This window comes from Salvelinus fontinalis, chromosome 4 (assembly GCF_029448725.1).
Source record: "Salvelinus fontinalis isolate EN_2023a chromosome 4, ASM2944872v1, whole genome shotgun sequence".
NCBI classification, from domain to species: domain Eukaryota; kingdom Metazoa; phylum Chordata; class Actinopteri; order Salmoniformes; family Salmonidae; genus Salvelinus; species Salvelinus fontinalis.
Window position 1 is genome coordinate 42,666,543 of NC_074668.1, and position 15,743 is coordinate 42,682,285.

Sequence of the window (15,743 nt, forward strand, 5' to 3'; positions counted from 1 at the left end):
TTTATCTTTTTTTAATGTATTTTCCCTCAGACGATCTGGTAGTAATATTGTTAGCTAGCACTCCTAGCAGCTTATGCTAACTAGCTAGCTGGCTAGCATTTACTGCTAATGAAGTTCCTAGCTAGAAAGTTAGCATAAAGTAGGCGAGTTGCCCCAACACACTCATCCAACATCCTGCTTTACAAAAAAAGTATCTACATTTTCCTCTCTAAACAAGTGTATTATTTACCGTAATTGCTGGACTATTAAGCGCACCTGAATATAAGCCGTACCCACTGAATTTTTTACAAATATGTATTTTGTAAATAAATAAACCGCACATGTCTATAAGCCGCAAATGCCTACCGGTATATTGAAACAAATGAACTTTACACAGCCTTTAAACGAAACACGGCTTGTAACAAAAATAAATAGGCTTTTAAACGAAACACGGCTTGTAACAAAAATAAATAGGCTTTAACGAAACACGGTTTGTAACAAAAATAAAAAATAAATAGCAGTTAACAGTAGCCTACCAAGAAAGTCAAACTTCATTGCGGTGGCGATTGTTATGGCTTTCAGTCGGATCTGCACAGTTCCAACGTCTTATCATCGACTCATTAAGGCCAAGCTCCCGTGCAGCAGCTCTATTTCCTTTTCCAACAGCCAGATCGATCGCCTTCAACTTGAAAGCTGCATCATATGCACTTCTCCGTGTCTTTGCCATGATGAGGGTGACAAAATGACTACCGTAATCAAAATGATGGCAAGTTTGAGCGCGCTCGATTTACGTCACATTATGTGACAGTGCTCAGTTTTTTGGCGGCATGAATCTTGTGGGAAAAAAAATAATAATAAATTAGCCGCGTCATTGTATAAACCGCGAGGTGCATAGCGTGGGAAAAAAGTAGCGGCTTATTGTCCGGAAATTACGGTATGTTAAGGCTTTCCTACTTGTACATTTATAAATATATATATAGATCTAACTTCATTGGACTATAACTACAACTTTTTAAAATTTGATTTTTTAAAAATCAACTTACCACAAAATCATTTTGTTGAAATATCTCCAAAAGTTGTGATGACACAGAGGACATTTTTTGTTGAGCAAGAGCAGTGGCAGCCAGGGAAAGTGTTGGGGAAATAATTTGGTGACATCTTGTGGTCTTAATGTGAATTACAGGGGGGGTGGCAGTTACCCCTGGGGGCTAGTTACCCCCTAGTACCCTAACTCCATCACTAGAGGCAAATGTAAGAAAAACTCTGACGTCAAACAACTTTGAATAACAAACCCATCCCATATAAGTAACGGATAGCATCGAATATCTGTCAGTCATCAGTGAAGCAGCAAGAGGAATATAGGCGCGCTTTTTCTGCACAATTGCAATGCCACATTCCACGCTTCTACTGTGCGTCATCGGACTCCTAGCGTTCTCCTCTGCGTGCTACATCCAGAACTGTCCCAGAGGCGGGAAGCGCGCGTTACAGGACACCGGCACCAGACAGGTAGGCCTACGTTACAGACTGTTCTATTTTCCGAGTCCTCTTTTTAGGCTATATAGGCTATGCTTCAAAGGTAATTACTTTGTGCTGCCCCCCCACCAGAGTAGATAGACTAGGCTACCATCTTTCCATTACGCACCGCACAACTTTATTATAATCCATAGGCCTAAAGGTTTGGAAAATGACCATTTGAAAATTACCGGGTGCAGTAATTTATTTTTCCTAATGCATTTTAGTTCCGTTTTTTCTAATGGTCATACTGTTATGTTGACAACTCATCAATATAGAGCCTATTTTTTCATACAATTCGGTATTTACACGGTCATAATAAATACGGAATGGAATTTAGATTGAACCGACATAATTGTAGGCTTTTTCTTCTTCTTGGAGTTCATCTGTGCTTCCAGTGCTCCTTAAAACACACATAGACCTACAACAATGAAAACATTTAAAACATTTTTTATGGATAATTGTATTTCCAATACCAACTATTATCAATCATTAAATCATAAACAAATGACACATTGAGGTTCATAGCATAAAAACAATAGAAAGCCAGCTAACTGGTCTCTCCCCCTGAAGTGCATGACATGTGGACCAGGGGACCAGGGCCGCTGCTTTGGCCCCAGTATCTGCTGTGGGGAGGGGCTGGGCTGCTGGATGGGCTCCTCAGAGACAGCACGCTGCTTTGAGGAGAATTACCTGCCCACCCCCTGCCAGACAGGAGGGAGACCTTGTGGATCTGATTCAGGGCACTGCGCTGCACCAGGAGTTTGTTGTGACTCAGGTACAGTAGGTGTCATTGTTTATTTCTGTCTATTGTGTTTCGTCTGTGTGTGTGGTTGTGCGCTTACCCGTCTGTCTGTCTGTCTGTCTGTCTGTCTGTCTGTCTGTCTGTCTGTCTGTCTGTCTGTCTGTCTGTCTGTCATCTGCCTCTGTATGTCTGTCTGTTTCTGTCTGTGCATATACTTGCACAATAAATGCTATGTTTATATCACTTTCTAACTCTCATCATTGTATGTTTGTCGACAGAGAGCTGTGTTCTAGATCAAGACTGTTTGGGGGAGAGTCGGTACCACTCTCCTGCGGATCACAGCGCTGGAGCCACAAGTGACTCACCGGAGGAACTGCTGCTGCGCCTGCTACACTTTGCCACCAGGGGGCAAAGTGAATACTAACAGTAACAATCTCACTCCAGGGATTCGCTCACATTTTGCCTAATTCCAAATCAACCCTTACTAGCATTTGACACTTCTCGTAGATCGGAAAAGATTGAATTTAATTACTTTATTTTTTCAGAAGGAACTTCAAGTAATTGGATAGGTTTTAGCAATATGGTAATTGTTCCACCTTGCCTAGTGGTGGCGATTTCGCCATATTGTTGACCACTACTATCAAAATCTTTTACATCTATACAATACCTAGGCTAGGGGCCCGCGGTCGATTTGGAATCAGGCAAAATGGTTAAACCTCTGACAGAAATAACAGGATAAAATGGATACGAGTTATGAACTGTCAAAGAAAGAGTGTTTTTTCCACCTAACAACGTATATACACATACATACATTGCATATATACGCTTTAAGTTCTACAAGACATTGTTTTTCCGAATGCCTCAATATAAATAGGTCATGTATACACCACAGAAATACAAACATTTAAATATGTAGGAAATAAATCGTTTTCTTGCAGTGTTATAGAATGATCAGATGAATGTTCAACAATCATTGTTGTTAGTATGTGAAGTGCTTGTAGATCACTACATTAATGCAGTCCATTACAGATATTACTATTATGAATCACCATTTACTGAGAATCACTGCTGTTGTATAATTGAATTAAAGATATCAAGAAATCACTACCAACCAAACTTGTCGGTTGTCTTTTGTACCGTTCCAAGCCAGGTTCTGTACTTCTGAAGAGTAATTATACCTGTCTCATAGCTTTGATTTACTGAAAGAAACGGATGCGTCTTGACTGGTTCTACTGTGTGTATGTGTGTGTGTGTGTGTGTGTGTGTGTGTGCGTGTGCGTGTGCGTGTGTGTGTGTGTTGCGTCAGTCAGTTCCGTTTGAGCTGACCCTTGCTGGCCCGTCATGAGCCCAGAGGAGAACCATGGAGACACACGGATGCTTCTTTCACTTCCCAAACAAAACATTTGGTCCGTTTCTGCTGTGCATCACTCTACTGTCTCTTCCTGTTGCCATGGATTTATTACGGGTGTTGACTTGAAAAGTCCATTATTTATCAGTGGGGACACATACAGTGCATTTGGAAAGTATTCAGACCCCATTACTTTTTCCACATTTTTTTATGTTAAAACCTTATTTTAATATGGATTAAATAAAAAAAAATCATCATCAATCTACACACAATACTGCATCATGACAAAGTGAAAACAGGTTTTTAGAAATGTATAAAAAATAAAAAAAAACAGAAGTACCTTATTTACATAAGTATTCAGACCCTTTGGTATGAGACTCGAAATTGAGCTCAGGTACATACAGTTTCCATTGATTGGAGTCCACCTGTAAATTCAATTGAATTTGATATGAATTGGAAAGGCACACACCTGTCTATATAAGGTTCCATGGTTGACAGTGCATGTCAGAGCAAAAACCAAGCCATGAGATCAAAGGAATTGTCGGGTAAAGCTCCGCGACAGGATTGTGTCTAGGCACAGATCTGGGGAAGGGTACCAAAAAATGTCTGCAGCATTGAAGGTCCCCAAGAACACAGTGGCCTCCATCATTCTTAAATTAAATAAGTTTGGAACCACCAAGACTCTTCCTAGAGCTGGCCGCCCAGCCAAACTGCGCAATTGGGGGAGAAGGGCATTGGTCAGGGAGGTGATAAAGAACCTGATGGTCACTCTGACAGAGCTCCAGAGTTCCTCTGTGGAGATGGGAGAACCTTCCAGAAGGACAACCATCTCTGCAACACTCCACCAATCAGGCCTTTATGATAGAGTGGCAAGACAGAAGCCACTCCTCAGTAAAAGGCACAGCCCGCTTGGAGTTTGCCAAAAGGCATCTAAAGGACTCCCAGACCATAAGAGATTCTCTGGTCTGATGAAACCAAGATTGAACTATTTGGCCTGACTGCCAAGTGTCACGTCTGGAGGAAACCTGGCATCAGCATGGTGGTGGCAGCATCATGCTGTGGGTGTAACGCTTGTTCTCCTCCTCTTCGTCCGAAGAGGAGGAGTAGGGATCAGACCAACATGCAGCGGGTTTAGAAAACATAATGAATTTATTAAACGACGAAGACGAACACGAAACAACACTTGGAATAATTACAAAATAACAAAACGAACGAAGACAGACCTGACCTAGAGAACTTACAAATAACACGAAGAACGCACAAACAGGTATAGACTACAAACAAAAACGCTACAGTCCCGTGTGGTACGAACATACATACAGACACAGAAGACAACCACCCACAAACAAACAGTGTGAACACCCTACCTTTATATGGTTCCCAATCAGAGGAAAAGTCAAACACCTGTCTCTGATTGAGAACCATATAAGGCTAATTACCAATGACCTAAACATAGAAACACAGAACATAGAATGCCCACCCCAACTCACGCCCTGACCAACTAAACACATACAAAAATAACAGACAACAGGTCAGGAACGTGACAGTGGGGATGTTTTTCAGCGGCAGGCACTCAGAGACTAGTCAGGATCGAGGGAAAGATGAACGGAGCAAAGTACAGAGAGATCCTTGATGAAAACCTGCTACAGAGCGCTCAGGACTTCAGACTGAATTGCATGTATTTTATTTATTTAACTTTTATTTTCATAACCAGGTTGTCCCATTCAGGTCAGCTTGTCAAGTGCTTGACTTGGACTTAAAAAGGTGCCGGTACTGTTTATATTTAGGTGCAGGTGCTCCACAATACGTTTGAGCTTATATTCTACTAGAGGAACAGGAGCTCAAGCAGTAGACATTTGAGGTTCCAGTACTCAGCTAATGTTAGCTCCTGCCCAAATCAAGCACTGTGCTTGTCCCCATTAAAGGCTAGGCCTTTAAACCTAACCCAATGGGTTGAATAACTATATTCTCAACCCACAGATATTGGGTGTTGATATGAGCAGTAATCTTGTACACCTCAGCACTACATCAACGCCGCACAGGGCTTAGTGGGGGATCTCTCCATGCCGAGCAGTTCTTCTAACATTTCTTAACCATTTCTCTCCTCCCTCCCCTCCCTCTCTGACAGGACTTCCTGTTCTTTCGGGTGGGTGCGTTAAGTCCCTGGAGCTGGAGTTATGTTCGGGGCCGGGCTTGTAGACCTGGGATGGCTGTGTGTGTGTCTGTCTGTCTGTCTGTCCTGTCTGTCTGTCTGTCTATGTGTGTGTGTGTGGGGGGGGGGGGGCTGCTCCAGAGAAGCCTTTTCCTGTGTGGCGCTGAGGTTCCTCCTGGGGCTGGGTTGGCCAGTAGGCCAAGCAGACTGGCTGTCTCGCTCCAGTTCCACCATGCGGCCTTGCCATTGTTCTCTCCTTCACTCCCTCGTCCTGTCCCCTCCGCCCCTCACGCCAACCCCCCAGTGCCCTTTCCCCACCTTGCCCTGCCCCTGGCCCTGCAGGTGCAGCTGGACTATAGGCATGAGGAGGAAGCTAAGCCAAGACATAGACAATGGCACATCCCAGCTTCTATTTATATATCACTTTTAGGTCCTCACTGATGAAGATTTTGTAACGATGGGTTATGAAAAGGTTCTTAGGTGAATGATAAGGATTTTTTGCCCCACTGCACTGTGGATGAAGGCCAACAGTGTCAGGAATTTCCCAATGTCATTTTTCTTAGGTTGTGGCGTACACACTGTATATGGTACACTGTGATACTTCTGTCTTTCGATTGTCTTTGATCTTTGAAAAGCAAAACCTACCATGACTGACATGTTGTAACATTCTCTCTGGAAAGTGAACATAAGCTACAGTAGCTTTGATGTAATGGCTGAATATTGGAGCCATTCCGAGGGTCAACTGTTATCAGTGCTGGTCAGGTGCAATCTTCACCACAGATAACACATAACATCCATGCTATGAGAATATGGCGAGTACATTGGCAGGCAGATCCCATAATTGACACTTCGTATAATGCAGGTGAAAGTGCTTAGCTGATAATACCTACACAGAGACTGGTAGAGTTATAGGCAAATGGGTGACTGACCCAGGCGTTGTGGGGTTTTAAAACAAGTTTTCTTGTTTTCTTCTACACATTTTGTCATGGGGCGGAGATTTCTTTTTGCAGTTTTGAGAATGATATTTGAGTGAGAGTGACCAACAAATTCAATGTGGGCCCCCAATCGTTAATTCGACCATGGTTACTATAAGTTTAGATAGCTGGCTAGACTAACTTAAAACCTGTTTGGGCTGCAGGGGCAGTATTGAGTAGCTGGATAAAAGGTGCCCATTTCAAACGGCCTCGTACTCACTTCTTGCTCGTACAATATGCATATTATTATTACTATTGGATAGAAAACACTCTCTAGTTTCTAAAACCGTTTGAATTATATCTGTGAGTAAAACAGAACTCATTTTGCAGCAAACTTCCTGACAGGAAGTGGAAAATCTGAAATCGATGCTCTGTTCTAAGGCCTGCCTATAAAGGTCCTTGATATTTATTAGAATACATGCACTTCATACGTCTTCTACTAGATGTCGACAGGCAGTGAGAGAAGAAATTGAGTGTATAACTTGATCTGGGCTCGAATAAATGCTCTTTGTATGACGTGTCACCAGTTTCCTGTTTTCTGGAGAGCGCGTGAAGGGACCTGGTTTTGCCTTCTGTACAGCTATCGTTATAGACGACTAATATCTCCGGCTTTGATTTTATTTGATACATGTGACAATATCATCATAAAGTATGTTTTTTCAATATAGTTTTATTAGATTATTGAAATTTTTTCGGGACGTTAGGCGTGTTGCGTTGTCTGCGTTTGTTCACGAAGGAGAGCTTAGCGCCACTTTGCTAGCTTTCCGTGCTAATTGACTGGAGAAGAGGAGATTCTAAATCCAAACAACAAGTGTTCCAGACAAAGGACCCCTTGTACAACATTCTGATGAAAGATCATCAAAAGTAGGACCCATTTTATGATGTTATTTCATATATCTGTCGAACATGTTGTACTAGTAGTTTGCGGCCAGGTTTTGGGCACGCTCTTGCCATAACGTAAACTGCATATCGTAATGAAGTTATTTTTAGAATTCTAACACGGCGATTGCATTAAGAACTAGTGTATCTATCATTTCCTATACAACATGTATTTTTTAGTTATGTTTATGAATAGTTATTTGGTCAGAATATGTGAGTGCCAGAAAAATATCCGGACGTTGTGGGAAAAAGATGCTACGTTATCACAATGTATAACCACTGATTTCAGCTCTAAATATGCACATTTTTGAACAAAACATAAGTGTATGTATAACCTGATGTTATAGGACTGTCATCTGATGAAGCTTATCAAGGTTAGTCAAAAATTATATATCTTTTGCTGGTTTGTTACGATCGCTAACCTTTTGCTGCTGGGGAATGGCTTGTGTTTCTGGCTATTGTGGTAAGCTAATATAATGCTATATTGTGTTTTCGCTGTAAAACACTTAAGAAATCGGAAATATTGGCTGGAATCACAAGATGCCTGTCTTTCATTTGCTGTACACCATGTATTTTTCAGAAATGTTTTATGATGAGTATTTAGGCATTTGACGTTGGTGTCTGTAATTACTCTGGCTGCTTCGGTGCCATTTCTGACGGTAGCTCTGATGGTAGCTGCAATGTAAAACTGATTTATAGCTCAAATATGCACATTTTTCGAACAAAACATAGATTTATTGAATAACATGTTATAAGACTGTCATCTGATGAAGTTGTTTCTTGGTTGGTTTGGTTGGTTCTTGGTTAGTTAGGTTGGTTTTGTGCATGCTACCTGTGCTGTGAAAAATGTCTGTCCTTTTTTGTATTTGGTGGTGAGCTAACATAAATATATGTGGTGTTTTCGCTGTAAAACATTAAAAAAATCGGACATGTTGGCTGGATTCACAAGATGTTTATCTTTCAAATGCTGTATTGGACTTGTTAATGTGTGAAAGTTAAATATTTGTAAAAAATATATTTTGAATTTCGCGCCCTGCACTTGAAGTGGCTGTTGTCATATTGTGCTTCTTCGGGCTTGCAGCCATAAGAAGTTTAACAATTAAAAAATGTTAGCTGGCATGGGCTAATTTAGTGATTGTCAGTGACTGACATAACAAGAGTAAAACTGCTGATGCACAACCAAATGTAGAAATTGTACTTCGTGCAGAGGCGTCATGCCTGCTGGAGAAGATTTTGGGCCCAGTTATCCCTCTTGCTTCGCCTCTTCCTGTCTGACCAGACTCAGCCTCTATCTCATTAGTGTCTATGGGAGAGCACTCCCCTTAAAACTTCTTATGGCTGTGATCCCGTTAACGGGATTGACTTGACAACATCCAGTGAAAGTGCAGGTCGCCAAATTCAAACAACAGAAATCTCATAATTAAAATTCCTCAAACATACAAGTGTTTTACACCATTTTAAAAATAAACTTTTTGAAAATCCAGCCACAGTGTCCGATTTCAAATAGGCTTTACGACGAAAGCACACCAAGCGATTATCTTAGGTCAGTACCTAGTCACAGAAAAACACAGCCATTTTTCCAGACAAAAAGAGGAGTCACAAAAAGCAGAAATAGAGATAAAATGAATGCGTGCGTGCGTGTGCGTGCGTGCGTGTGTGTGTAGGTTTTCTAGGATGGTATGTGCAGCCAATACCTGGATATTTAATTATAAAGTGCATTGATGGTTAAATAACACCTGGTCTGAGGAGGTTTGAGAAGACACCTATGTGTCATGAACCGGCTCGTAGCCCGTAACAAAGAGGGAGACAACGCAGAGATAACGGAATAACAAAAAGATATTTATTAAATAAAGTAAACTATATACAATTAACAATGGTGTGTGTGTGTAGGCAGTAATCAGTAGTGTAAGTGAGTGGTTGCATGCATAGGTAGTGATAATGTGGGGTGTTGAGCGGTGCCAAAATAAACAAGCCAAAAAATGCCACAACCAAAAATACAGTGTGTCTGCATGGAGAGAGTCTCTCTAATGAATGGGGGAAAGGTGTATTTATCCCTGGGACACACCCGAGCCCAGGTGTGTTCCATTTCACTGACTACCCATCTTATTAAGGAAAATAATAGCAAAGAGAAAGAATTCGGCAGACAGAGTGGGAGGGTCGTCACATGTGATTTTGCAAAAAGGAAATTGCAAATTGCTTTGTGGTGAGTGAGAGTGTGAGAGAGGGGGGTGGAACATATGCAAGTCATTAGCAGTTTACTACTGTCAAGCCAGTGTTGAGATGATTTAGCAGGTCTGTCATCGTGCTAAACAAACACTCTTCGTCTATGTTTCGATAGCGCTGCTCTTATTGAGCATGTTTTCCTGGACAAACCAATCAACTACTCACTGTATCACACCATAAAATTCCCCAGGGGGAATTCTACCATGTGAAGATGTCTGGAACTAGTATAGAGTTGGAGTATAGAACTCTTCAATTTATCAGAAAATAGATTTATTAGCAATTTCACTGAGGGGTGTTTTCATACTTTGTTGATGGAACAACAAAATACATACTGAAAAAGATATGAGTTCTATCAACACCTGTTGACAACACAGCTCAACCTTAAATTGCATTATTTGCGCTATATTGACAGTATAGCCCCCTTTATTTCCTGTGTTGGTTTGGTATGCACTGCCCCCACGTTTACCCTGGCTTTTACCAGGCTGCTCCACCTAGATCTCTGTTTTTGGTTTGCCACCTATATTCTATTATCCATTCTACCATTCTACATGATGTCTCTCGCAAAGCATTGTGAGGTTGTTGTAGTCTTTCATTAAGTTAAATGTAGTAGTAATCGGACCTGTTAAAACCTGCCAGACTAATACCAACAACCCACAGCGATAGGAGGGGGGAGGAATTCGGTATAAATTCTGATGAGTTTCACTTGCTCTCTCACTCCCGCTGTCACCATGGATCTTAGAGTGATGGTGATGCTGCTCTTTCTGTGTGCTCTGGCCATCACAACCACTGAAGGTAAGGAAGACGCTGTAATACAAGTCTATTCAACTATATTCTTAGGGGGGGCAGATGTACAAAAGGTAAATTGCAGAGGGGCCGGACATTTTCCACATGCGATTGTTCTTTGGAAGAACTGTATAAGAAAGCAACGCAACCACCAATAAAGCACTTTTCTTCAAATTTAATGTTGCTAAAACGAGGTAGGAAACAAGTGGAGGGCGCTCAACCAACGAGGTGCAACCAAATCATTTGATCATCATTGAAAAGGTAAAGGTGCAAACCTTGCTCACCATTATTTTGTTCAAAGCCTCTTAAAAGTAATGAGGTCCTTTTAAAATGATCTGAAAACTAAAAATCTCAATAAATAACACAAATCAGGTAATGCCAAATTCCAGTCTGAAGGAAGTACAGTATGCTTTGAATTAATTTCCCTCAGTCATTAGATTCGTTTTTTGTCACACTCCCTTCTAACAGTCCTTGTGAGTATCAGAGATGGAAACAGAAAGCACGTAGGTGTTCCTTAGAGTCGTAGCTTTCGGGAATGCGGTCATAATCTTTTGTAGCTTAAACCATACAAATGCTAGAACCAAATTCATATGCAGAATATTTGATTAATGTATAGAATTGATCAAAGGGATCATTATAAATTAATAAATGTTCAGGATCTGGCCCCCTGACACTCTAATTTCTATCATCAGAACATTTTGCAGTAGTTCTTGCTTAAAAAACAAATATTGATATTTGACAAATCAGAACAGCAGTGGCCTAGTAAACAATTACTTTTACCTATTGGTCAGTCATCAAACCATCACTCCTTTGCATAGAACTCAATGAGTAGCTAAATGCCTTGAATGAGGCAGGATTATAATTGTTGGGTTTTATCTATTGTGACTCGCTTACTTTCAGTTGATACTCATCAACCACTAGGTTGTCATTCAACTGTCATTCTATAGTCACAGTTTAAAACAACACAGGTCACTTGAGTTTAAGGAGAATTTACTAGTCTGTGGTTCTTGGAGCAACCTAAACTACTTCAGCTACCTCTCCAACTCCTTGTTCTTTGAGAAAACACTATACCACCTGTACTACTACAACTATTACTACTATTATTATTACTACTGCTGCTATTATTTTATTACCATGCCTACTGAAGCCACTACTACAGATGTATGATCTTGATTTGAGCCAGTTTGCTACAGCTGGAAAATAATCCTGCAGCAGCAGGTAATGTTAATTATTATGTGGATTATACAGTAATTAATGGACATTTTTTTGAAAGGGGTTGATACATTACTAAAATTACCAACTATTGAAGCCTTTTTAAACCTTGAATATACTACAGGTTTGCATTTCCTGCTATGCGGGAAAATTCTCAGCAACAACATAGTGATCATATTAAGATCCTACATCTGTACACCAATACAACTTCCCCTACTGCTGCTGCAACTACCACTACCATCACTTAGACCACTATTACTGCAACTCTTACAACTGATGGTAAACATTACAGGTGGCATTCCTAAATGCTGTGTGACGACATCTATGGACATTCCCCCCAATGTGCTGAGGAAGGTGGAGAGAGCAGAGATGCAGAGAAGCAATGGTGCCTGTAAGATCACCGCACTCGTGTGAGTTCATCACAGTACTGACTAGAGTAGACTAACTGTAGTATCCTAATTACACATTTACTATCATTGAAAACTGTCATGACATACTAGTGTTAGTGTTCCACTGTCTGATATAAATTATGTTAAAGGTCAGAACAGTCAAAATCATGTTTTTCCTGAAATTGGATGATATTTGAAGGTATGATGATCAAATTATGAAAAATGAAAATGACTTCGACATTGATAACATTTTGTCATAAAGTTACTGGTCCCCTCCCCCCATGTCAAACACTTAGCTTCATCATTAAGGGGACAAGGTGACATCACCTTAATTCTCATTTTAATACACCAATGGTAACATGATACTCTCGTATCTCTCACCGCCTTGGTTCCCCTTTCATCTGTGTCTGGTGTTAGCTAGCTTCTGGCTAGCTAGGTCTTCACCTAGCATGGAACAAAAGGGGGGGGGGGGGTCGTTCAAAACTGACGCAGTTGTGAAGTCAACACACCCGTCAGTGCTGCTGTGAATCGCATCACAAATGACATGCCAAACAGGAGATGTGTATTACATTTGTTTATGTAATTTGATGCAATTTCAATGTTATTTGAGTTGCTTTGTGTCTCAACAAATTTGCTGGGGGTAATTTTACTGCAACGCTACTCACTGCATCCAAGTTACTTGACAAAGGCGTTTCAAAAAGCTGTCAGTAAAGACGAGGTCATGAATATAAGCTCCCTGCTCACTCAGCCTGTCTTTTCATACTTCCTGGTAGTTAACCATGAAAGAAAATGTATTTTTCAGAATGACTGTTCAGGGCCTTTAATAAAGACCCTCTATGTCAGATGGTGACCTGAGACAATGACTGTCTTTTCCTCTCCATTTCCATAGACTGCACGTGAAAGGGAAGACGTTCTGTGCCCACCCAAAGGTAAAGAGAAAGCTGAAGAAGATGCAGAGAAAAAAGGGCGGAAAACAGAAAAAGCATTAGTGCTCTGTGGAGTGAGGGAACTTTTTAATGTGTGGCTAATCCCTTGTGGACAGACTACATAAACATAACTGGCACCTGACCAATTTATGCAACATTTTACTTCTAGGTTAACTGAGATTAATATGCAGCAGCTTGACTTTTCTTTCATGTCTTTTTAGACATTTTCCTTGGTTATCATTATGTCTTTTGGAGTTTTGTAAATGCATTACTATGTGTGTGAGGCAGAAACCTGTGGTGTGTGTAATAAAAATCGAACACATTTCTGCATGTAATCCACCAACTAATCTATAGCATTCGCAAAACTGTTTTCTACTTATACTTTGTATAAATAATCAAGGGCTGTGATATCTGAAATAAAATCCATACTTATCCCAAAACATTCTTGTGTTGTTGATTTTAGTATGAGCTGCAATATATTCCCTTATAGAAAAACCACATGAATTTCACATGTGATCTAGTGTTTTACATAACATGTGACAGCATGCAAAAGCAACATTTGATAACATGAAACTACACATGTGAAAACATTTGAGATGCAACATTTAAACATGTGATACCAGGAAACTACACGTGACAACATTTGAGCGTTTTTTACATGTGAAAGTGAAAATTCGATTGTCATGTGAAAATGTTTTTTACGTGAAAGTGCAAATTTGATTTTCACATCTGAGAATTAGATTTTCAGAGAAAAATGTCATATGTGAAAATGCTCATTTTAGCTCACATGCAATTTCACAAGTGAAAGTTGAAAACATGTTATTCTACTTACATGTGAAAAAGTGCTGTTAACATGTGAACTCAATATTGAATACATATGATTTTACATGTGAGCAACTGACCTCACATGTGTGTCTTTTGTTTTCCCATGTGAACATTTCAATTCAACATGTTCAATATGACCCTACCTGGGATTTGAACTCACTATTTGGGATACTTTGATCTTTCTGTAGTGCCACAAAGTTTGAAGCATTCTCAGATGTCCCTGTCACACCCTGACTGTAGAGATCCTTTCATTTCTCTACTTGGTTATGTCAGGATGTTATTAGGGTGGGCATTCTAGTTTTTCATTTCTATGTTGGCCTGGTATGGTTCCCAATCAGAGGCAGCTGTCTATCGTTGTCTCTGATTGGGGATCATATTTAGGCAGCCTTTTCCCACCTGTTGTTTGTAGGATCTTGTTTTTGTGTAGTGCCTGTGAACACTCCATTACTTCACGTTTCTGTATTTGTTTTGGCGAGTTTCATTTATTAAAACATGTGGAACTCTACGCACGCAGCGCCTTGGTCCATTTATTCCAACGATCGTGACAGTCCCCTACACATTCATTACCTATAATATATCTCTGCACTTAGCAAAAGAGTACCATCATTTTGAGGATTTTCTGTATAGTGTTCTAATGTTGTTGGAGCATATTATTCTGTTTTAACGCTACTCCTGAATCACTATGATAAATATAATAGTTTTTCTTGAGCGTGTTATACAAAGCTGAGATTTACTTTGAAGGCCAAAGTGTAGGAATACAGATGAAATCAGTGATTGACACAGACATGGTGGCATAGCAGGAATATTGGAATGCTGTGAACCAAGAGGTGGTGAGTTCAAATCCCAGGTGAGGACACCTTGAATAATAATTCATGTATAAACATACACAATGTAGTCAAATATGTGAATTGAAAACACTGTGGCTATTTCGTTATGTTCCGGAGACATCCTAACAACTAATTTTTGTTTGCAGGGCATCATGTGAAAATATTAATCCACATGTGAAAGGTTATGTGAAATATCATCACATTTAAAGTGTTCCAAACCACATGTTTTCACACAATTTCACATCTGAAATTTCACATCTGAAATATAATTGTACATGGGCAAAACCTGTGATTTGTCCCGTGTGAAATCATGTAGTCTTTTCGTAAGGGTTGCGTTGCGATCACTGTCAGTCACGCTCATTCTGAAGAGGTGTGCAGGCTTTTGCTATAGCCCTGCACTAACCCACCTGATTCAACTAATTTAGGTTTTTGATCATTTGTTGAGTAGCTGATGTGTTAGTGCTGGACTGAGACAAACACCCAACAATCTCTCTCTCCAGGACCTGGGTTGGTGAACACTGCTTTACAACCTAGCAACAGCAATTAAACCAAGACCACACACAATCATTCTGCTAACACACCAGCTCTGGTGTACAACAGAGGCACGTACAGAGACCAGTACGGACCAGAGGCACGTACAGAGACATATATACAGAGAAAACATCAATGAGCACACATATGAATAAACACAACTGATGTGTGTATCTGGAACACACAGAGGAGTGACGTTTGGTTGTGGTATTAGTTTGTGGGTTACTATGACCTGTGAAAATGCTGAGGAGGTCCAGGAAGGTGACCTTCATAGCGAAGCCAGCTGCTTGTGAGTAAAATGACTTCCCTTACTTAACAGAACTCATTCGCAACTTTGCCAAAGCACATAGATTTCTTGCTAGGGGTGGAGGAGAAAGATCGGATAAACGAGACAAGTAACCTCTGCTTTGGAGGGATTACTCTACACATGTGAAGGAG

General features: G+C 40.4%; 2 protein-coding genes across 2 annotated transcripts; both read left to right on the top strand.

Moving 5' to 3' along the window:
* The first annotated feature begins 1,293 nt into the window (after positions 1–1,293).
* avp (arginine vasopressin) lies at positions 1,294–3,352 on the top strand. Its single transcript, XM_055920256.1, has 3 exons — positions 1,294–1,485; positions 2,065–2,269; positions 2,515–3,352. The coding sequence occupies exons 1-3, from the start codon at positions 1,366–1,368 to the stop codon at positions 2,658–2,660; spliced, it is 471 nt and encodes a 156-aa protein (XP_055776231.1). The 5' UTR covers positions 1,294–1,365; the 3' UTR covers positions 2,661–3,352.
* A 7,088-nt stretch (positions 3,353–10,440) lies between these two features.
* Positions 10,441–13,562, top strand: LOC129853831 (C-C motif chemokine 27-like). The gene is made up of 3 exons (XM_055920257.1): positions 10,441–10,604; positions 12,100–12,217; positions 13,086–13,562. The coding sequence occupies exons 1-3, from the start codon at positions 10,505–10,507 to the stop codon at positions 13,183–13,185; spliced, it is 318 nt and encodes a 105-aa protein (XP_055776232.1). The 5' UTR covers positions 10,441–10,504; the 3' UTR covers positions 13,186–13,562.
* The last annotated feature ends 2,181 nt before the right edge of the window (positions 13,563–15,743 follow it).

What these genes read in the sequence shown, in the direction of transcription:
- avp (XM_055920256.1), top strand. Translation starts at nt 1,366, where the DNA reads ATGCCACATTCCACGCTTCTACTGTGCGTCATCGGACTCCTAGCGTTC. An exon ending in AGGACACCGGCACCAGACAG is followed by an intron (nt 1,486 to 2,064) that starts GTAGGCCTACGT and finishes CTCCCCCTGAAG; the next exon opens with TGCATGACATGTGGACCAGG. An exon ending in AGGAGTTTGTTGTGACTCAG is followed by an intron (nt 2,270 to 2,514) that starts GTACAGTAGGTG and finishes GTTTGTCGACAG; the next exon opens with AGAGCTGTGTTCTAGATCAA.
- LOC129853831 (XM_055920257.1), top strand. Translation starts at nt 10,505, where the DNA reads ATGAGTTTCACTTGCTCTCTCACTCCCGCTGTCACCATGGATCTTAGA. An exon ending in GGCCATCACAACCACTGAAG is followed by an intron (nt 10,605 to 12,099) that starts GTAAGGAAGACG and finishes TAAACATTACAG; the next exon opens with GTGGCATTCCTAAATGCTGT. An exon ending in TGTAAGATCACCGCACTCGT is followed by an intron (nt 12,218 to 13,085) that starts GTGAGTTCATCA and finishes CCATTTCCATAG; the next exon opens with ACTGCACGTGAAAGGGAAGA.